This window comes from Pantherophis guttatus, chromosome 4 (assembly GCF_059756535.1).
Source record: "Pantherophis guttatus breed Tessera chromosome 4, ASM5975653v1, whole genome shotgun sequence".
In the NCBI taxonomy this organism is placed as follows: domain Eukaryota; kingdom Metazoa; phylum Chordata; class Lepidosauria; order Squamata; family Colubridae; genus Pantherophis; species Pantherophis guttatus.
In genome coordinates, this window is record NC_142066.1 from 127,915,814 (window position 1) to 127,939,358 (window position 23,545).

The 23,545-nt window shown below is 37.4% G+C and overlaps 1 protein-coding gene across 7 annotated transcripts in view; it reads left to right on the forward strand.

Moving 5' to 3' along the window:
• COL28A1 (collagen type XXVIII alpha 1 chain) overlaps positions 1 to 18,026 on the forward strand; it is an 81,957-nt gene extending 63,931 nt beyond the window's left edge. For 4 of the 7 annotated variants that reach the window (XM_034401919.3, XM_034401917.3, XM_034401920.3 and 1 more), the window contains 11 exons: positions 288 to 356; positions 4,036 to 4,104; positions 5,762 to 5,830; positions 8,350 to 8,430; positions 8,611 to 8,646; positions 9,598 to 9,634; positions 12,035 to 12,589; positions 13,012 to 13,190; positions 13,330 to 13,555; positions 16,693 to 16,873; positions 17,076 to 18,026. In XM_034401919.3, coding sequence (XP_034257810.1) covers positions 288 to 356; positions 4,036 to 4,104; positions 5,762 to 5,830; positions 8,350 to 8,430; positions 8,611 to 8,646; positions 9,598 to 9,634; positions 12,035 to 12,589; positions 13,012 to 13,190; positions 13,330 to 13,555; positions 16,693 to 16,865 — 1,494 coding nt within the window. In that variant the 3' untranslated portion in view covers positions 16,866 to 16,873; positions 17,076 to 18,026. The remainder of the gene's footprint in view (positions 1 to 287; positions 357 to 4,035; positions 4,105 to 5,761; positions 5,831 to 8,349; positions 8,431 to 8,610; positions 8,647 to 9,597; positions 9,635 to 12,034; positions 12,590 to 13,011; positions 13,191 to 13,329; positions 13,556 to 16,692; positions 16,874 to 17,075) is intronic. The other 3 variants (XM_087892756.1, XM_034401922.3, XM_034401923.3) reach the window with 2 other exon arrangements.
• Positions 18,027 to 23,545: the final 5,519 nt, after the last annotated feature.

Sequence of the window (23,545 nt, forward strand, 5' to 3'; positions counted from 1 at the left end):
GAAGAATCCTGGGAGTTGAAGTCCACAAGCGTTAAAGTTGCCAAGTTTGAAAACACCTGCTCTAAATCACTAGAACACCAATTGCACATTACATGAAATATTTGGCTTTGCTTTTTTTTTTAATGAAATGCCATATATTACTTCTAATATATGCTTTGCTTTGAAATCACGCTTGACTTATGAGGTTGCAATGAGATTGCCTTTAACTTATATCTTCCTTCCTCCCTCCCTTCCTATCATTCAGTGTCATATGTGATTTTAATTCCTGTCTAATTTCTTTCTGTTAGGGAGAACAAGGAGCACGAGGACCACCAGGGCCTCCTGGGCAAAGAGGAGTGGGAATACCTGGGCCAAAGGTCAGTGAGATGTTCTTTTGATTGCTGGGTAAATGGAGGTGAGGAGAGTGAGGAAAACATTTCAACAGGGCCTCAAACTCTCTTGGATACTCTCTAATAAATATTTGCAGAAAAATCACATCATTTACCAGGCTTGATTCTGATACTTTATATCTTATACTCTCCCCTCTGGTCAGTTCTTAATTCAATGCCTCAGCAGAAAAAATAGGACCACTTCATATTTATAGTCAATAACAACTTTAGTTAATGTGCTCAGCTTTTGCAGTATTATTTGCACTCTAAAGTTCTCATAAAGAATACAGGATTTTTTTCATAATGTTCAACAGTAGGAAAAAGAGAACATTGTATGATTCCAATTTTAACACTAATTCACTCCTTAGCTGTTGCTCTTTTGGAAAACTTTAATCATAATGTATATTTTATAGATCAGAGCACTCTACTTTGACCATTTTATTGTTATAGTTTCAACACTTTTCTCATCTGTTTTGAAAAAATAATGAATGCTCAGATTTCTCTAAGTAACAGTAACAGAGTTGGAAGGGACCTTGGAGGTCATCTAGTCCAACCCCCCTGCTCATGCTGGACAAGATATTGGCAGGAACAATCTTAAGCTTGAATGTCTCCCCTTATAGTTAGCTCGTTTTCTGTTTTCTTTCCATGAACTTGTCCCCAGTCTACAAGAGAGACAGGCTTAGTTAAGTAGCATATTCCTTTTTATTCCAACACAATCCAAGGGCAGCCTGTTGGTGTATATAACCTGTTATATGTTGTCACCATTATATCTTGGATGCCTGCTTTGAGAGAGAACATAAGAACAGCAAATTCTATGCTAGTACAGTATTAATTTATAAATAAATAAATGCAATGATTTTACTTCTGAGTAGCAGATGTCAGGCTTACTGGATTTGCCAGTTTTCCCCCCTCAAGAAACAACAAAAGAAATGTGCAAGAGACAGATATTGTTGAAATTAAAGATAGCTACTGTATAAGAAAATTGATTTGAGTAGTTTTTTTTACTAATTGTTGATCTGTGGTGATCCTGGCCAAAAACCCTAGCTTAGGAATTAGGTGTATATGTTTGATATATTTAACAATATAGTCAAACATGTATTCAACATGCAGAATACAGGTTACATTTAAATAATTCAAATTACAATGACTATTACTATAGAAACATGATATGCTCATTACAGGATTAAATTTACATCCTTTTATAAATAGCTACATTTGTATTGGAACAATTCCTCCAGTCTGGATTCCCAGACTATAAATGTCTTAAATGTTTGCATATCCAGTGATAACAGTCCAAAATCCATCTGTACAACAGCACATATCTACATCTGATTTATTAGTTTCCCATTCTTATATCACACGTGATCATGATGAAGCATTGTTCATAACCAATTTAAAATATTCTGTTTAACTTTGGCCATACACAGAAAAATGGATTTCATTGATTATCAGAGCACATTGACCCAAAAAGAATGCACTAGAAACTTTCACTTCCCATCTAGGTAATTGCCAATACCATATGTTAGAAGAGGAAAAAAACAAAGCACAGATGAAAAAAGAAACAAGTAATCTGGAAAAACATAACAACTACATAGGCAGTCCTCATAGTGCAACCTAATTAGGACCACAACTCCATTGCTAAGTGAAGTGATCATTAAGCAAAACATAATTGCCTACTTAGTGACAGTAGTTCCTACAGTGGTCATTAAATAAATCACTTGCAATTGATAAATGACACATCGTGTGGCCTTGTAACCTGGAAAGGTTATAAACGACAATCACATGACTGCAGGATGCTGCAACAGTTATAAATGTGCAATAATTGCCAAGCACCTAAATTGTGATCTTGTGAGTGCAGACACACTGTGACAGTCATAAATGCAAGGACCAGTTGTAAGTCACTTTTTCAGTGTTGTAGCTTCAAACATTCACTAAAGAATGGTCATTAAGCATGGCCTATTTGTAATGAGGAGGAAAGAGGAAAATAGTGGTATTTGTTAGATTTATAACTTACTTTTCCTCCAAGAACTCAAGACGATGTATGTGGGGATCCTTTTTCTTTTTGTCTCCACAACAGCAACTCTGTGAGTTAGTTTGTGCTGAGAGGGAGTGACTAGTGCAAAATTACAAGTGAGTTGGACTATTTACCCAATGTGCATATTTGATAAAATCCAAAGAGAGCTAAAAGACCAGGCTTATTATGCAAGATTTCAAGGAAACTAAAAAGAATGACATGGCTTCCAAGCATAATCAGGATATTAGTAGGATACGAGTCTTCACCGTAAGAATGATTGGGTATTTATCCTTGTGATAATGCACAGTGTATACATTAAGCTTAAGGACTGTGGGTTGGCATCTGCTAGGGCAATGGAAAACAAAATTATTTTATCAAATGTAAATCAAAATAGCCTACAAGGAACAAAAAAAGATGGCAAAGGTCTTGCTACAAGGAGCATAATATTGAAATATGTACAAAAGACAGAGAAAGCACCAGATAAAATAGGAACCAAAGCATGGAAAGATGGAAAGCTTTAAATACTCAGATAAGAAAAGCCAGATAGAGTTTAGGAGTAATACCTGTGGTAAGGTCTGCTCAATCATGGATTAAGCCTGAGTTGCAATGTGCTCCAGCTGCCAAAATAGCCAGTGCAGTTTTGGGTTGCATCAATAAAAAAGTACAGCTTCAAAATCAGAAGATGTGATAATACCGCTCTATGTGCACTGCTCACACCACATCAGGAATATTGTGTCCCATTTTTGTCCATACAAAAATAGTTTTGTGGGGCTAGAAAGAGTGTATAGTAGAACAAGAAAGATAATAATGGATTTGGAGGCTAAATGCTATGAGAGGTTAAAGGACCTTGGTAAATTTAGCCAAACGAATGAAAGGTTAAATGGATATATATGATACCAGCCATTCCGCATACTGTATAAAGGGAGGTCAGCCGGAAGAAAGTGTGGACTTATTGTTCAGAGCACCAAAGGACAAGGATCAGCAGGTGGAAGCTTAACGGAGAGAAATCAAAACTTGAAATAATATTTAAAGTTATTAAACAGTGGAATATCCTATCTCCTAAAGTTGTGGATGCGCCATCCCTCAGAGTTTTCAATGAAAGATAGGACTTTGTGCAAAATGGCATGAACTTACCTCTACTGATTAGAGGTCTTCAAGGTCTTTTTTAATCTGTGATTCTGTGATTCTAAAATAAATCAAAAAAGAAAGTCACAGAATTATATCAAACTAAGATGCGGTTGATTAAGAGATCAACAGTATGGATGGTCTGGTATCTGATGGGAAGATTTTGGTTTGTTTTTATACTGTTGTTTTTATTGATTGTTATGAATCAATAAAATGAATCTAGAATCATTGTGTGAGAGAGACTGTCATATAACTTGGTGTGTGTGTGTGTGTGTGTGTGTGTGTGTGTGTGTGTGTATTGGGGCAGGAATAATTTTTATGTTTGTGAAATGGCAGCAGTATAAAATTTTTGAAGCAAATCTGAAGATAGACCAGCAGAATTTACTTTTCGTTGATATAATCCCACTGTATATTTATCAACATTTTTCTGGTTTTCTATTTTTCAAAACTGGCTGGAAGATTTCTAGTCAAGTTTGGAAATTTCTTAAATTCTTTTTTCTATTACCTCCTCTCCCTTTTCTTAAATAGGGTATTATGGGACAAAAGGGTTTTCCTGGCCCTCCAGGTGCTCCAGGAGACAGCATACAGGGAAATAAGGTAAGAATGTTAATGCTAGGGAAGGCTTTCGAAAGTAGATTATTTCTCTCATGTTTTGCATAAGTGTTTGTTTTATTGCTGCCATTTCCTGTGAATTTAAAAACTTCAAGTGATTGATAGATATCAAATCAATCACAATTATATCAACTTAAATTGTTAAATATGGTGTAATAGGATGGCCTGTGCTTTTTTAGAGCATAGTCCAGCATCAATAAAAATATTGCCAGGAGGTCTTCTTCTATGTAAAAGTATTCCTTGTTTCAAAGTGGTGAGCTAGTTGCTTCCCAGATGTGTTTGAATTAGAGCTATCAAAGTCAGCCAATGTGATTTAAGGTGCAGATGTTGGGCCCTGTTATTTGACAATATTTGGAAGGTCAGCAGATTCATACTCTTTTATGAATTTAAGACCAAGAAAGACAAAAATAGATACCCTAAAAGTTCTAATCAGTACTAAGCATTGACTTTCCCATTATGATAACATAGCAGCTAGTCCAAATTTGTGTCAATGCATATAAATTAGCATATGCAAATGAAAATCTGCTGAAATTTAGACAATCTTAATTTTGTGGAGTTGATTTATAACTATTAGGGAAGATAATGATCTAATTGAATATATGCTTGAATATTGGTATAGACCATCCCCCCTCTCTCATTCTCTCTTATTCTTTCTCTTGCTTTTATGTCTTAAAACCCAAAACCAAACAGTAAAAATGAAATACAAGCCATTTTGCCTCCACTATTATCTATAATGGCCTTTCTAATTTCTTTAGAAAATTTGTAATGAGAAAAATAGTGATGAAGAGAACTTCTCCAACAATTTCTCAAGGGCAGAATTCCTCCTTATATTGCCACTATTGCTGAAAAACCCCAAAGCAAGGAAGCTGGCTGCAGAGCTTTATTTTTATTTTTTGCAAAAGATGCAGAGATATTTTCATCTGTCAGTTTTCTGGGGAAATGGTCTCATTTAGCCAAAGGGATATCAGAGTTCTGGCTTTCCTTATATTTTCTTAAAACCCCAGGATTCAGCTGTTTGGAGATTTTTCAAAAGAAAACAGAAAATGGCTTGGTTTTGTTAAGTAGTTCTATCATTATAAAACACCTATGTTCCAGTTCTTCAGCCTGGAGATATGAAACTGTTCCCTGGAAATACAAGTCCACACACTGAATAATTATTTGATTTTTGTTTGTATTGACTCAGTGGTTTCCTAGGCAATTGGACGTGCCTCTCAAAAGGTGTGCTTTTGAGAGAAATATAATAACTCAAACCTCAATAACTATAGAGAAGGTTCTTATATGTTTGCTTTCTGTGATTTTAATAAAGATAACTATTTAACAGACATAGCTATATGTACATAGAAGTCCAAGCTCTAGAGATATAAAGCTGAACCACTTCATTGGAACATAAAATGACGTAGAATCAGGCTGAAGACTAAAACTCCTCATATAGCTCTGTACTCTTAATTTTCATCAGCTCAATTGGCAGAGCCAGTGATCAAACATTATGGGAATTGAAGGCCAGTCTTTTCAGGATCTACAAAATCCTTTCTTCTAAATAAATACTGAAAAGCAAAGATTTCTTTAGCCTGCTCAATTTTATGGTACAAAATAGATCTCTTGCAAAGATAAATTTGGAATTAATTTTATGTATTATTTTCAGGGAGAGCAAGGAATTCAAGGTTCATCAGGACCAAAGGGATCCATAGGAATTGGATTACCTGGTCCAAAGGTAAGAGGTTTTCTCTTTAGCAATCAATTAGATTAAATATTCATGAATACTTTATTCAAGAATATCTTAATTATTAACTGATGGCACTTTTTCAGTTAGTTTTCAGAATCAGAATTCAGATTATAGGAAAGTTTTCCTGCAGTTTTTTGTTTTAAAAGGGCAATTATAGACATGTAGTCTTTGACTTACAACCATTCATGTAGTGACCATTCAAAGTTACACCATTGAAAGTATGACTCGTAACCAATTGTTACATTTACAACTAACACAGTATCCTCACAGTCATGTGATAAAAATTTGCTGGCTTGGCATCTGGCATGTATTTACAGTGGTTGCAATGCCCTGACAGTCATGTCACTATCATTTACAACTTGTCCAGATGGCTTCCAGCAAACAATGGGCAAAGCCAGTTTCATTTAAAGACCACATGATTCACTTAACAACTGAAGTGATTTTCTTAACAACCATAGCAAAAAAGGTCAAGCTTTTTTTTATCAAGCTGGCCTGGCCTAAATCTTCCCCCTTTTTAAATGTGGAAATTTTAAATTTTTAAATTTTAAATTCGTCTTTTTATAGGGGTATGGGTAAGGCATTTTAAATTGGGGAGCCATTTTAGATTTAATTCTGTTTTAAACGTATTTTAATTGTTTATATTGTATGTTTTTAACTTTGGCTGTGCACCGCCCCGAGTCCTTCGGGAGAGGGGGCGGTATAAAAATCTAATAAATAAATAAATAAATAAATAAAAATGGGTGCAAATTACTTAACAACCACTTTGCTTAGCAATGGAAATTCTCATCTCAATTGTGGATGTAAATTGAAGACTACCTGTATACAAATCAGAATTTCTTCCTCAGTTTTTATTTAGGATGAATTCTAAAAATGAATGAACATTTTTGTCCCCTATATTAAACTTTGGAAACAATGGGCCATGATTACAATGGGCAACTTTATTGTGTTTCTTGAAAAACATATCAAAACATCTCCAGCAACAGAGGAATAAAATGATTGTTATACTTTTATCATAATATTCTTTCATGTAATCATGTAATCATTTATAGTGACCAATTTATTTCTTTGCTTGGGTTTACATGTTGCTGATTCCCATGAGCTCTGAATGGCTTATAAATTGCCAAAGATAGAATCATTGCATCACTTCTGTTAACTTCTGTTGGCAATGCTATCTCTAGCTTAGGCTAAACAATCAGATCTCTAGAAGTTTTCCTCTAGAAGAACCAGGTTATTCATTTTTTCAGGTTTTCTTTCTTTCTTTTTTTATTTAGACATCTATACCTTTACAGTGCTTTACAGCCCTCTCTAAACGGTTTACAAAGTTAGCATATAGCATATTGCATATTAGCATATTGCATTAGCATTAGCATATTGCCCCCAACAATCTGAGTCCTCATTTTACCCATCTCGGAAGGATGGAAGCTGAGTCAACCTTGAGCCAGTGAGATTTGACCTGCTGATCTGCTGAACTAGCAGTCAGCTGAAGTAGCTGCAGTACTGCACTCTAACCACTGCGCCACCTCGGCTCTGCGCCACCTTCATTCCGTTAAAGATGGAAACAGACACAGAAGAACAAAGGAAGTCTTCCCAAAGTTCTTCAAATTCAAAAGGAGGTTTCAAGCTTAGGAAAATATAGTAAAGGATGCCAATGGGCAATTGGTACCTGATTCAAAAAAGAACAGAAGACCATGAGTTCAAGTCTCATCTTAGCCATGAAAGCCAGCTGCGTAACTTTAGGCTTACTCTCTCTTTGCCCAATCCACCTCACAGGGTGATTGTTGTGGGGAAAATAGGAAGAGGAAGGAGTATTAGATATGTTTACCACTTGAGTTATTTGTAAAAAACAATAAAGGCAGAATAAAAGCAAATAAACAAATAAAATTCTGTACAATAAAGATGTCAAAAATACATGAAACTATATTCCTGATTTACAATATGTACTTTAGTATTAAAAAAGGAAGTTAGACTAACACACTGATCATTACTAAGTGGAAGGCTACAGGAATTGATGGAATATCTGCAGAAGTACTACAATCAACAGAAGATTCAATAAAGGTTCCAGCCAAACTGTACTAGCAAATCTGGAGAATGACCCAGTAGCCATCAGATTGGAAAAGATCAGTTTACATACCAGTATCACACAAAGGAGACAGTGCAAACATTAATAGTAATAGAAGTCAAGGAGCATAATGAAAAAATGCTGTGTTGTGGCTAACCCTACAAAGTCTACTTATTAATGAATAATTACTAGGTTTAAAGAAAAAAGCTAAATATCAATTGTACTGTATAGCAGTGATTGTGCAGAAAGATACTACGATAAATTATTTATATTTATCCTGTTTCTTTTATATAAAGTTCTTTTATTCTAATCATGTTTGATTTGCATAACTTAATATCATTATTCATCAAAAATAATAACTTGCATTGATTATTAAGATATTAAGAAACTTCATATATGTCTTCCTGTCATTCATTCATGTAATTAAAAGAATGTTCTGTCTTTTTAGGGTGACTATGGAGAGAAGGGAGAGCAGGGAAAGAGAGGTAACAAAGGAGAAATTGGAGAGCCTGGCCCTCAAGGACCAAGGGTAAAACTTAAATATTTCACATTGGCTTGGGTCTAGATTAGTCATATGAAGGGTATCTATTGAAATCAAAAGGACTGTAATATACCTGACTTACTCTGGAGCCAACTTATTTATATTACACAACGCAAACTAAATGTTGGAGAAGACTATGAAATAATGTGCCATTGTTTTATATTTTAGGGATTTTCAGGACAAAAGGGTGAACCTGGTCTTACTGTAAGTACATTTGTCATTTGTTGACATTAAAATATTATTATATATTAAAAACCAGAATTGGCCCAATTTAGGTATTTCATTTGAATAGGTGTGAAACTAGAAAGTGTACAATCAGCCACCTATGCTATTTCAGCTTAATTTCTGAAAAAAAAGTCTTAATAATAATAATCTCTTTCAGGTATTATGCCAACAGATACAAATAATACCATGTTTCCCCAAAATATTTTTTTTAACCCTGAAATAAGCGCTTGGCCTTATTTTTGGGCAGGTCTTATTACTTTGGGGAGCATGGAGCAAGATGGGGCTCCTCTTGCCATCTTACCTGATTTCCAGCTCTGCATTTAAATATTTTCAGGGAGGGCTTATTTTCAGGGGTAGGCTTATTTTAGCACATGCGCTCAAAAGCCCGATTTAGTTTATTATCAGGGGATGTCTTATTTTCGGAGAAACGGAGTATTTCATTCATTCACCATTGCTGTTCACTTAGAACACACATTCTGAACAGTGCTAGATTGGAATTTACCAGTATTTCTAATTTATTTGAATAAATCAAATTGTAGAATTAAAGCCATGTTTAATGATAATATATATCAATTGTTTCCAAGTATGCAATAGCCCAGTTAGCTGCTCCCTTGTTAACAAACTTCTATGTGGTGGCAGTGTACATTTTCTGGTAAATCAATCAATAAAGAGTAGTTATATTTTAAGTTTACTAAGAGAGAATTATGTTAGCCTTACTCAGGATAACATATTACCCTGAGTAATATGATTCAGGGACTACATGGGTCATTTGCTGGTTGGGGTATTCAAAGAACATATTTTTGTCCCCGTCTCCTCAGTGATTCAATTAAACATACTGTAAAAAGAATGCTTACTGAAAACGACTTTTAAAAAAACACCTGTGGAATTTCTAATTCTGAAAGACCAAACTAAGGTCTTGTTCTCTTTCAGAAAGAAGAAATAATCAAACTGATTATGGAGATATGTGGTAAGATCTACTTAAGGAAAGAAATTTTTTTTACTGTACAAATCACTTTTGCTTAAAGAATTTAAAGTAAATCTTATCAGTATATATTGCAATTAAATTTGTTGAGTGAAAGAAAAATGAAAACATGGATAAACTTCATGTTGGGCTTTATATTAAAAAACTATAGAGTATATAGTAGGTACTTTGGTGCTCTCATAAAATGGTTGCCATAGTTTGTATGCAAAGTTCCAAAACCCACTCTAGCTTCTAAGACCTATCATTCCAGATTATGTCTGTTTTTTCTGAGCGTGTAAGAAATATTTGTGTGTTAAAGAGTACTGTACAAGAGGAAAAGAATTCTAGTAGTGTTACTATAAATAAGAATGGATACTCTTACTTGGTCTAAAAGTTGCAGTTATAGGAATTGTTGATAGAATAACTACTTGCATATCATCAGAGAAACAAGTATTGGAGATTATAATTAAATGTAAAATGTGTGCATATTAATTTATAGGACTTTTTTCAAATTTGGAAATTATCGTTGTAATACAAAACGAATCTGTAAAGTGAAACTCTGTATTGTTTTTCTGTGGTGAACTTTGGTGAACTAGAGAACACAAATTTTTCTAACTTGTGAACTTTCACAAGTTAATCATTAATGTGCCTGTTGTACAGTCTTCTGCCTAGACATTAATAGTAGATGGGCAGTTTCAAAAGATTGCCTTTTTAGGAGCTGTGGTGGCACAGTGGTTAGAATGCAGTATTGCAAGCTAACTCTGCTCACTGCCTGGAGCAGACTCAAGGTTCACTCAGGTTTCCATCCTTCCAAAGTTGGTAAAATGAAAACCCAGATTGTTGGGGAAAATATGTTGACTCTGTAAACTGCTTAAGGAGTGCTATAAAGCAGGGATCCCCAACCCTCAGGCCGCAGCCCACTACTGGACCTTGAGCCATTCAGAATTGGGCCATGGAAGTGGTAGACAAGTACACACAAGTAATGGGCAAGTGTGTGTGCATATGCTCCATTTGCGTGAGCGGCAGACTTGCAAATGGAGCTATGCATCCACACATGCACACTCTAATGCAAAACCATCCCCTCTTCTGCCCGCAAAGCCAGAAAGGTTGGGAAATTCTGCTGTAAAGCACTATGAGGTGGTATATATGTCTATGTGCTAATCCTAATGCTATTTATCAAATCAAATCTGACTCTGATTCACTGCCTTGATATAGAGCAGGGGTGTCAAACTTGATTTCATTGAGGGCCATATCTGTCTAGCTTCCTACTGCGTGTCTAGGTGACGTCGGGAAAAACATACGCTGCCAAGTTGTAGTTGCTGTAAGCGGTTTATTTCCAAACAGTCGCCAGCACCGTCAGCGACGAAGAAAACACTTAATGCAAAAGGCATACAAAATCGGCGTTGGGAGCGGCAGCCTCCCAACGCCTTTTAACCCCACGCGCCCATTAATTACAGCGGCTCACACACCCTTCCGGATAGCGCAACTCAGCCCCTGCATGAGTCAGCAATTGCAGCAAAGCAGGGGAAGGGCAGTTAAGCAAAACCCTAGCTCCGACCGCAGCGTGACCGGCCGCCTACTAATTATGCTAAACACCTACCACCACCTGTGCAAACGACCACCCCGCCCAACGCCCCTTCCGCCGATCCAGGTAGGTATAGCGCTGGGGCCAACTTCATGTTCATAGCGCCAGGATCCGCAGCTGCCACCATCACTCTGAGTGGCGAGAGGATCTCGACAATATCATTGTTGTGTTTGACCTTGGGGGACCGGGGTGGCTTGGCCAGGGTGGGCGTGGCCAGATCGACATCACTTGTGTTGGGGATGCCTGTGAAGGCCCAAGCGCTCTGCCAGAGTAAACGGGCTCCCGAGCTCCATTTTTGATTGCGATGGCTTCCTGCAACCCTCTGCTAGCATAAACAGAGCTTGGGAAGGCCGCCTGCAGCCCTCACAAGCTCTGTATTTGGCTGTGACAGGATTCTGCAACCTTCTACCAGTGAAAACAGAGCTCAGGAGGGCCGCATGCAGCCCTCACAAGCTCCATTTTCTCTGGCAGAGGCACCATGGGCCCGTCCTTCACTTTCCAGGGCGGCCCCATGGGCCAGATTTAAGCACCGTGCGGGCCGGATCTGGCCCCGGGCCTTGAGTTTGACACCCCGATATGGAGTCTGAAAAATACATGCCCACATAACTAAGCTCTTTTTCTATTTTTCAACTATCCATTGGAGGGGAAATAGGCACCTTTTATCTGTTTGTTTGTTTATAAGATTTGACTGCCCATTTTAAACACAATTCTGGGCAATTAATATGACAAATGCCTCATGTTATTTTAAGTTTATTAATTCTTGGAAAACCATACACATAACATGTTGCTTAACTTCTTATTCTATCTACCACTTATTTCAGGCTGTGGTGTTAAGTGCAGAGAAAATCCTTTGGAGCTTGTGTTTGTGATTGACAGCTCTGAAAGTGTTGGGCCTGAAAACTTTGAAAGGATTAAACGGTTTGTAAAAACTATGATCGATGCTATCTCAGTCAACCAAGCCACAACCCGCATTGGCATCATCAATTTTAGCCTCAAAGTGGAGGTGGTGTCCACGCTGCAGCAATTTCCTATCAAAGACAGTCTGAAAAACGCTGTTGATGCAATGCAATACTATGGGGAAGGCACATATACTGCTACAGCTATCAGCAAAGCCATCGATATATTTCAGATGGCTCGACAAGGAGTTAGAAAAGTGGCAGTGGTAATAACAGATGGGCAGGCAGATCAACGTGACCCACAAAAACTGGAAGTAGTGGTGAGAGATGCCCATGCGCTCAAAATAGAAATATTTGTAATTGGAGTGGTACAGAAGACTGATCCCAACTTTGAAAATTTTCGAAAAGAAATGGATCTAATTGCTACTGATCCAGACAGTGATCATGTCTACCAGATCGATGACTTCATGACTCTGCAAGGTAAGGGTGAGCTGCCGTTACTTGAACTACGGTATGAAATTCACATGGCTAAACTGTTGATGCATCACACCATTAAATATCTGATGACAAGAAATCGGTATGAACCTTAATTGTCAGCCATCCTGGGTAAACCAGACACAAAACAAGACTAGATGAGCTAAATCCACTTTATCGTAGGGTGACACTGACAGAATCTTGCAGATTCTCTCAGAGAGAGGGGGGGGGGGAGAGGGATCACATCTAATTCAAATAATTCTTATTCATATCTATATCATTTCTCTCTCTCTCTCTTTCTCGCTCTCTCTCTCTCTCCATCCATCTCTATCTATCTATCTATCTGGGTAAAAATATATCACTTATAAGTAATTCCTATCTATATGCAATTCCATTTTATAATACTGTTTTCTTTTTCATATGTTTAGCTCTTGAGGATAAGATTTTCAAACAAATTTGTGAAAATGATTTGAGTTCCTACATCACAGAAGTGCTCAGTTCAGCTCTTTCTCCAAGATTTGAAACCAGCGAACGTGACAGTCAGGTAGCCAAAATTGATCTTCCTGGATCATATGCCCCTCCACTTCACACAGAGACTAGTGATTCTGTAAGTATTACTAAAAATGACATTTGTACAGGAGGGACAAACATTTAATGATAAAATTAATTCTTTCTGCAAGTCCACAGTCTTTGAATTAAGCATTGCTAAATTTTGTTACTGATTTTTTTCTTTATTGTAAATATAGTTTTCAAAGACACCCACTGAGAAAGAAGCATCATATCTGGATCGGGATCATAATGTTACCTCAACCACTTCTAAACATATTTCTGAACATCATAGACAGCCAGTCAGTCAAGATTATTTGGAATCCAGCACTCATCCGGATTTAACAGTTGTGCCTAATGTACCTAGACATGTGCAACCTACACCAGCTGTTGTTCCGCTTCCTACAGTAATACATGTTATGAAAGGTATGGGACAGGGTGAAATCTACTTACCTTCCTTACCGGTTCAGAAGCACACACGCCGCGTGCATCACATGCGCGCACAGACCTTCTGCACATGCGTAAAACCTTCTGTGCATGCGCAGAAGATAAAAAACACATTACTTCCTGGTTAAAACCAGGAAGTAATGACACCAGGGTGGGTGGGCAGAGCTTTGCTCCGCCATTGTTAGTGAATCGCCGAACTACCGGTCAAGATCGCTACCAGACTGGGCGATGCAGCCTGATCTGGGAGCATTTCACCCCTGATATGGAAGTGTTCTAAAGCGGAAGAGATAAAATTGATAAGCAGACTTAATAGAACAGTTTTCTTTGTTCTCAGAGGAATCTCATGATAATTTCTAGTATCAAAAACCAAAAAGACAAATTCACAACTGCTTTGCTTCTATATTTTCCTTTCTTTCTTGCCTTTGCATAAAAAGTCAAGGCAATCGGAGCCAGAGCCTAAGTAGATGGCATTAGGACTCATCACTTGTCCTTGGTCCTTATGAGTCAGAACTTGTACTAGAGTACAGCTAGCCCATGAATTGTATTATAATCTCATGGAAACACTTAGTAGGAGACAGAGGATCAGCTAGCACTGGAATATTTCTATAGGCCAGCCAAATCTTGTACAGTAGCTCACATTGTAAACTCATATGGTTAGCTATACATAGCTTTTGCAAACCTTCTTTGAAACCTAGTCTTTACTTGATTGTAATGATTAACACTTTCATGTCTTGTAAACTTTAGGGTGAATGTTATTCCTTTTGAATAAATTATATTATTATAAGTACCCAGATTGTGCTTATGATTACATTTTTCAATTATTGAGATTCAATTAATGATTTTGAGGGTCAGCCTGGCATGCCATCAACCAATGTTTTCTATCTGGCAGCAAAGCTCAGGAAACAATTTATAAAAAATAAATAAAATGATAAGTGTTGTGTACAGACGGTCTGGGTTAAGAGCTTATAGATAACTTGTATTTATGACCAGACTGCCTATCACCAAAGTAATAGAGTCTGATACGTTTGATCTGACAAACTCCTGAAGCTACACAATGTTTTTATGAACTGCTGAAACCGCACATTTTAGATGAACAGTATGTTTTCAGTGGTTTGAGAAAAACACAGTGTAGCTTCAATGTTTTGTTCCTTGAATGCTATTTTTAGTAATAGACAGTAAGACAGCCTATACATAAGAACAAAGCTCTGGTGGGTCAGCAGACTAATTAATATCCACTTACATCTGCTGCCTGCAATTACTGCAAGTTCAAATCTCACCAGGCTCAAGGTTGACTCAGCCTTCCATCCTTTCTAAGGTAGGTAAAATGAGGACCCAGATTATGGGGGCAATAAACTGACTTTGTATAAATATACAAAAGTATGAAGGCTATTGCTTAATGCATTGTAAGCTGCCCTGAGTCTCCGGAGAAGGGCGGCATATAAATCAAATTAAAAAAAAAAATGAGGCAGATGGATGGGTCTCATTCTTAGCCCAGTGACTGCCTGTATACAGCTGTGTATACCACTCTGTGGCTTAGAATCAGATGGTCTAAGTTTTAACACAGAAGCAGATCTTGATCTTAATGCGCACATATTAGCTATCACACCCTGTTTTAGTTTAAATACCCGAGCAGCAACAAAATACACTAAAATAAATATAGTATATCATATTTGGATAGTAAAAATTTGAGAAGACACTGAAATACAACTAGAGAGAAATAAAACATAATGAGTGACTGATCAGACTATGCATGAGGCAATCTCTCATTTTTGATTTAACCTCTTGAAGGTAATCCAGACAGAAAACCAAAACCAGGAGTACTTAACACTACCTTTATTTTTCCAAGAAAAAAGAACAGATTCTTAGATGCTTGCCTTTATCCCTTCTGAAATATATCTTGTTGGCTTGGTTGCGGCTCTTCCTCCTGTCTTCCAATGTTATTCTTAGCCTTTACATGAAATCAACCCATTTAAAATGCAAGAGGGAGTTAAATCTAATTCTTCAATTTATTGGTGCTTCTCTCACCTTCTATCTCCCGTATTTTCCACAGAAAATACCAATAGTAGCAATAGTACATAACAAGTGGATTAAGATCACCAATGAAAAAGAAAAAAAGTGTAATTTATTCTTATAGATCTCAAGAATGAGCATATGTGATATTTAAACATCAGCAGACTGAGAAAACTGGAGAGCCAGTTTGGTTTACTGGTTAAGGTAGTATAGGAAGTCCTCAATTTATAACCATTTGTTTAATGATGGCACTGAAAAGAGTGATTTATAACCAATTTTTCACACTTACAACTGTTACAGCATTCCCCTGGTCATGTGATCAACATTCGAAAGCTTGGCAACTGACATGTATTTATGATAGTTGCAGTGTTGTGTCCCAAGATCATGTGATTATCTTTTGTGACCTTCTGACAAGCAAAGTTAATGGGGAAGCCAGATTCACTTAACAACCAGGTTACTATCGTAACAACTGTAGCAAAAAGCTCATAAGATGGGGCAAAACTTAGTTAACAACTGTCTTGCTTAGCAACAGACATTTTGGACTCAATTGTGGTTATAAATCAAGGACAACCTATAGTCTAGAAAGTTGGAGGCTGTAGGTTTTAGTACTATCTTAGCCATCATAGCCAGTTGGGTGGCCTTGGGCCAGTCATTCTCTCTCAGCACTACTTACCTCACAGGGTTGTTGTTTTGGGGAAAATAGGAGTAAGAGGTATGTTAGATATGTTCACCTCCATGAGTTAATTGTAAAAATAAATAAATAAATAAAAGGAAAGTCAGCTAATTACAAAGAAAAACTTAATGTTCAAGATTTGTAGACTTATTCTATTTTTATTATTAAAATTCTACGCCTCCCATTTCTTCGAATCCTCCAAGCATTACAAAGGAGGATTGTATCTGCCAGTCAATCAGCACTATATACAATTAGTACTACTGTAATCTTGAAGAACCAGTAAAGACAGAGAAAGCTAGAGGTGTCATGAAAGCATTTCACAGTAAAAATATAGGCAATGACAGTGATTTTTAGTAATAAAGTTGTATAGACAAGACATTTCAGCTTCTACAGAAGTACAGCAAAACAATATATATGTATACTTTATTTTCAGAAACCAGGTGTTTAGAACCAATGAAAACTGGAAGCTGCCGAAATTATAAAGTAAACTGGTTTTATGCCAAGGATACAAATTCTTGTGCCCGATTTTGGTATGGAGGTTGTGACGGCAACCAGAATAGATTTGAAACGGAACAAGAGTGCCAAGCAATTTGTGTTCAAGGATAAAGGTACCGGTAAGTAATATGTCTTAAATAAGATGTTTGGATTTATAGTTTTTATTTAATTTAGAATAGCCATGCAAACATTATCCTTGAACAAACGTATGAGTTATTTAAGGTTGCACTAATTTGAACTGTATGCTGTCCTCTAAAAATCTGTACACATAAATTTGCTGATTTTTAAGAGTTAACATTAAAATGTATTTCTTTCTTACAGAAATCTCAAGTGAAGTCTCAAATGAAGCCAAAGGTTACATAATCATACAAAAAGATTTCAAATACTGTATTAATAGTACTTCTGAAGCATTGATCTTTATAGCAACATAATGTGTTATAATGGTATGATATGGTATGGCATAGATTATAGTGTAACACAATATTGTATCTTTATAGATTATAGTTTTACTTGATAAAAAGCAGTTTACATTTATGCTTATTGATCCATGTTTCAGGAGCAATTTTTAAGAAGCCAGATATCAAAGATTGGAATAATTAGCCTTCATAGAAAATGGTTTTATTATGTTGAAATGAAAATATTCTGTAACACACAATCTACAGCACAGATTGTGAATTCTAGATCATCATCAGAAACTGCAATAGCAACAAATAGAAAACTGTATTGTAATTGGGAACTTTCAAAACAGAATCTCTCCCTATAGATACAGCTCTAACTCTTTTCCTACATCAAAGCATATGTAATCTTGCAGCTAAGGATAATGAAAATCTGATTGTTTGCTATTTCCCCTTTGGTAATCTTTCTTCAGGTGCCAAGATCCAGCTATAATTGTATCAACAAGCCACAGAGAATAATTAATAGTGATCTACATGTTTCCTGTTTATATCAAGACACCATCCTGCCAATTCAGTAATACATTTTAGGAATATCAAGAGTGGTTTCTTATGCAAAAATCTCTGAGCAAAACAGACCAGCATTTTGAACATTATTATCGTTACTCCATATATTCTTGTTTCTCAGGGGTTTTAAACAAAAGAGGAAAATAAATTCATGGTAAATGTCCAAATCAATTATAGAAAAATAGGGAAAAGCACAGAAAAATGTATATAGTTATATTTTTTCATACTGTATTTTCTTTTAAAACCTTACCTCTTCACCAAAAGTACTGTATATGCTAAAACTGATAAATGATAATTAAATGTATCACATGAACAAGTTGTTGCTCAATTGCTAAGTCAAGTTCAACTCTTTGTGACCCAATGAGCCATAGCATGCCAGGTCCCCCTGTCCTCCACTGTCTCCTTGCCCAAATTCATGTTCATTGGGCCAATGACATTGTCTAAACATCTCATCCTCTGCTGAATTTGATCTTCTAAAGAGACTCTCAAGAGTCTACTCCACTACCATAATTCAAAAGCACCAGTTCTTCCACAGTCAACCTTCCTTACATCCATCCATTTTAAGAGCCGCAGTGGCACAGTGGTTAGAGTGCAGTATTGCAGGCTACTTCTACTGACTGCCAGCTGCCTGCAATTTGGCAGTTTGATCCTCGCTGGCTCAAGGTTGACTCAGGCTTCTATCCTTCCAAGGTCGGTAAATAAGGACCCAGATTGTTGGGGGCAATATGCTGACTCTGTAAACCACTTAAAAAGGGCTGTAAAGCATTGTGAAGCAGTATATAAGTAAGTGCTATTAGTATAACCTTTATTGTCATTGTACATCATGTATACAGTGAAATTGGTTTTAGCCTCACTGGTGCAATCCATGAAAAAAATACAACATAAATAGTATGAAGAATAATCCCTATGCAAGTAATTAGGAGGAAAAAAGAAAAAGAAAAAAAAGGAAAACTAGTCATACATTTCCGCGTGTCCGTGGAGTGATTGTGGTTGTGTTTAAGAGTCTGACAGCCCAAGGATAGACTATTTTTAAACCTGTTTGTCCGGCTGGCTATGCTTTGATGTCTTCTGCCTGATGGTAGAAGTGCAAAGAGACACTGACCAGGATGTGAATCATCTCTGAGTATCTTCCTTAGTCTGCTAAAGGAGTGAGACCTGGTGATGTCATCCAGTGGTGTTAGAGGGCAACCAATGGTTTCTTGTGCTGAATTGATCACTCTCTCTATTGCTATCTCTCTCAATCATACAGTAGAACTGAGAAAACTGTAGCTGACTAAACACATGAACAAGAAGGCTGTTTTATTTGAAATTGTGGTAATGTGAACTTTTTCCCATAAACTTAACTAAATTCAGCTAAAATATAAATGTGTTGAAAATAGCAGTGAATATGACCATAGGGACGTGGTGGCTCAGTGGCTAAGAGCTGAGCTTGTCAATAGAAAGGTCGGCAGTTCAGTGGTTCGAAGCCCTAGTGCCACATAATGGGGTGAGCTCCCGTTACTTGTCCCAGCTTCTGCCAACCTAGCAGTTCGAAAGCACGTAAAAAATGCAAGTAGAAAAATAGGGACCACCTTTGGTGGGAACGTGACAGAATTCTGTGCGCCTTTGGCATTTAGTCATGCCGGCCACATGACCATGGAGACATCTTTGGACAGCGCTGGCTCTTCGGCTTTGAAACGGAGATGAGCACCGCCCCCTAGAGTCAGAAATGACTGGCACATATGTGCGAGGGGAACCTTTACGTTTACCTTATGACCATAGAACATACATTGACTAGCAAAATCTTGTCACGATTTCAGGTTGAACATTGTTGGCTAGCTGTGAAAAAGGAGAGAAACAAAGACATATTACCAAGGTACCAAGAAAATGAAGGATTGCTATACTGTATGTCTTCATCCTACACAAAGGAACAGGTCAAATAAATTGTGGTTCCTCAGGCAAATTACAAAGCCATATTGAGTTACCTCATGAGACTGTATGGGCGGATATATGGATAGAGATGGGACCATTTATAGGATCTTATCGGATCCTGTATATATTCTATTGGCCAAGGGTCTGTGGAGAGGTGACCCAGTATTACAAAACATGGCTGGTAAAGTCAAAAAGGCAACAAGACAAAATCCCTATGGAAAAGGTATCTTTAGTCCTCATCCTTTTTCAAATGTTACCATGGGTATTTCATGGTCCAGTAAAGGCAATGAATTTATTCTGGTGGTCTATGATTATGCCAGTTGGTACCCAGAAGCAGTTCCATTAAGAAATATGACCAGTAAACATATAGTGGAGCTGGTCATTATTTACAACACAAAAGATTTTTACAGATTAGGGCACAAATTTCCAATCAGGTCTGCTGAAATAGCTATATGCAGACCTGGGAATAAAAGGTTGCATACTAGTTCTTATTACACACAGGCAAATGATATTACATATTACGGAACAGATGAATTTAAGAATGGGCCAAAGAATATGCTAAAATATGGGACAGGACCCAAAGTATTGGAATATTGGCTGCCATTTCTGCTGTTCACATACAGGGAGGTTCCATAGGCATCCAGAAAATTTAGTCCTTTTGAATTATTATATAGGAGACAATCTTGTTAGATTTAAAGAAGGGTAAACTGGAAACCTAGAAGGCCCTAAAAACCTGATTAAATACATCTTGACACAAAGTAATAAGTTGCAGATCGTAGAACATTTTACACAGAAACATTTAGCAATTACCAGGGAAAGTCAAAAATATAATATCGGGTTAAAGGCTAAAAATTTGATGTAGGGGACTAAATCCTATTATTATTGCCAAGTAAGAAAGTAAACTACAGGCACAGTGGCAGGAGCTCTATCTAACAAAGAGAAGAACTGGTACAATAAATTATGAAATAGAACTGTAAAGCCAAAAAAGAAAATATACCAAATGAACCTCCTACAGAAATGGCATAGTAGAACTGACTCTAGGATGCCCCTGTTGGTATTGGAAGAAAATAATCCAAACTTAGTGGATCAAACTTGGAAGGTACTACAGCAACCGTCCCAAGGAACTATGCATATAAATCTCAATCTAAGAGATTCCCCCATACCTCTAAGAGAGGTATGGGGGAAACCTGACCTATCTGACAATGCCCTACAGGATCCCTGAATGGTTGAAAGGTGTGCTACAAAAGGAGGTAAAAAAATGCTCCAGATGAACATAACAGAATCATCTGTCAGCGATGACTCATAATAGAATCATCTGTTCACTTTCTCTTGGTGCCAAAGCCAAATGGTGACATAAGGTTTTGTGTAGACTTCTGGCAGAGTGATGAAATTTGTTAGCTACCTGGTGTCCAGGATGGATGAACTTCTGGATGGATTGTGCATCTTATTTAGATAATATCCTTGTCTATAGTAAGACCTGAGAGGATCATGTGCATCATGAGGAAACCATTGGAATGTCTAAGGGAAGCTGACTTAACCTGAACCAAAAAAGTGCTACCTGGGCTGCTAAGAATCCCAATATCTGAGATTTGTGGTAGAAAAGGGGTAAATCAAACCTGAACTGAATGAGATGAAAACCCTGAGACAAGTAGAAACTTGCAAAACAAAGATGTAATATGATTTACCTGGGCTTGGCAGGATATTACAAAAGGTTTATCTCCTATTTCTTCACCATTGCTCAACCCCTAATGGAGATAACCAGGAAACTTCCAATGTAAGGTGGACACAACAATGCCAGGAGACAATTGAAAGGTTAAAAGATGCTCTGTGTGGAAAACTGGTGCTAAAATGACTGGATTTTATACAATCATTTGTTTTACAAATAGATGCATCTGTTGGTTCATATGCAGTATTGCTGCAAAACAACGAAGGGATGGGACCTCCCCTCCCCCCAATTTATTTATCAAAGAAACTGCACCAACAAGAACAGAACTATAATACCATTAAGAAAGAGGTGTATACATTGAAATGGGTGACAATGATCTGCGTGTGTACTTCTGGCGTTGGGAATTCATAGTGATCACCAATCACCAGTTACTCACATGGTTACAGAAGATAAGGAACACAAATGTTACATATTCTGGTGAGAGAAAAGTTCCCTGAGGTTGAGTTCTAATATTAGTCTAAAAGGTTGAAAGATTAAACCTCTGGTCCTAGTTAATGATCCAGATTGGATTTTGCTACAATATCCTGGGACACATAAATTTGCCTTCATGAGTAATTTGTCACCGCAAGAAGGGACATTTCTGAAGCCTTTTAAGGGTGCCCTGGTTTACACCCTCCTTAAAAAGCCATCACTTGATCCTACCTGCCTGGACAACTTTCATTCTGTTTCCCATCTTCCCTTTTTAGGTAGTTGCCTGGCAGCTTCAGAAGGTTCTGCAGAAATAGATTATCTGGGCTCCTTTCAGTCAGGATTCAGATCTGTTTATGTCGCAGAGACAGAATTGATCACACTTGTGATAATCTCTGGTGAGACCGAGATAGGTCTAGTGCAATCATCCTCACTTTCCTTGATTTCTCAGAGGGCTTTGATACCATCAACCATAGCATCCTTTTCGGTTGGACATGAGGCTGGGGGCATAGTTTTGTGCTGGTTTGACACCTTTCTCCAAAGCCAATCCCAGTTGGTGTTAAAAGGGAGTGATAGATTCAGCCCATGGCTTCTCTTTTAGGGCATGCTCTAGGGCTCCATACTCTCTACATTTCTTTTTAAACATCTACATGAAGCCACTAGTTGAGATCATCCATCACCATGGGTTGTGGCATCATCAGTATGCTGATGATACTCAACTCTATGTCTCCAGCCCTGGTGACTCAAGTGATGGTATTGCTGCCTGAGGCTATGGGAGCATGGATAGGGGATAATACGCTTTGGCTGAGCCCTGGCAATACTCAATGGCTTTAGATGCATGGAGCTTCAAGATCCAAGACTTTGAAATTGTTAGTTGTGGATGGGATGCTACTACGCCAGACAGATATGGTTTGCAACTTGGTAGTTCTCCTGGACTTGCAATTCCTGCTCTAAGAGCAGTTGCAGCTAGGAGAGCCTTTGGACAACTTAGGGTTGTGCATCAATTGCAGTTTTCCTGGATCAGGAGTCCCTGTGCTCAGTCATTCAAGCACTATTCATCTTGCATTTGGACTATTGCACATTCTCTACATGGGGATACCATTTAAGAGGTTTTGGAAGCTACAGCTATGGAAGAGTATGGTGGTGTGGGCAGCTTTTGGAGTCACCATGTAACATCTGTTTTGCCACTGGCTGCCAATTTGCTTCTTGGTGCAAATCAAAGTATTGGTTATCACTTTTTAAGTCCTTCATGGCATGGATACAGCTTACTTGAAGAATCATTTCATCCCAATAGGATTGGCCCATCCCAGAGATGCATGGTGCACGCCTGTCAGCGAGGAATATAAAGCTTTCCTGGGAAGTGAGATAAGGTGTACAGCTGAAAGACATCTCATTAGATAAATGTGTTTTTGCAAAAGTTAGAAGCAAGGAAGAAAGGAAGTTACTTCATGTAATGATGTGAGGAGGGAGCCAGGTGATTTTGTAGGGGGGAGGCAGAGATTAAAAAGTACTATTAAGCTGTTTTAGACACTTTGTATTTGATGCCAATCTGCAGAATAGGTTTTAGGACATAAACATTACAATCTCCTTAAGACAAGAACAGGATAGCTATAAAATATTATAAAATATCCAATTTGTCAAGTAATTCAAACTCTAACGGCAAGGACCATTTTAAAGAATAGGTTGATCGGAAAAATGTGCCCATGTCTTAAAGGTATTGTTCAAATTTTTCATGCTAAATACCAGAGCTTCCCATCACAAAAGCTTTTCTATAAAGTGCTCAGAAT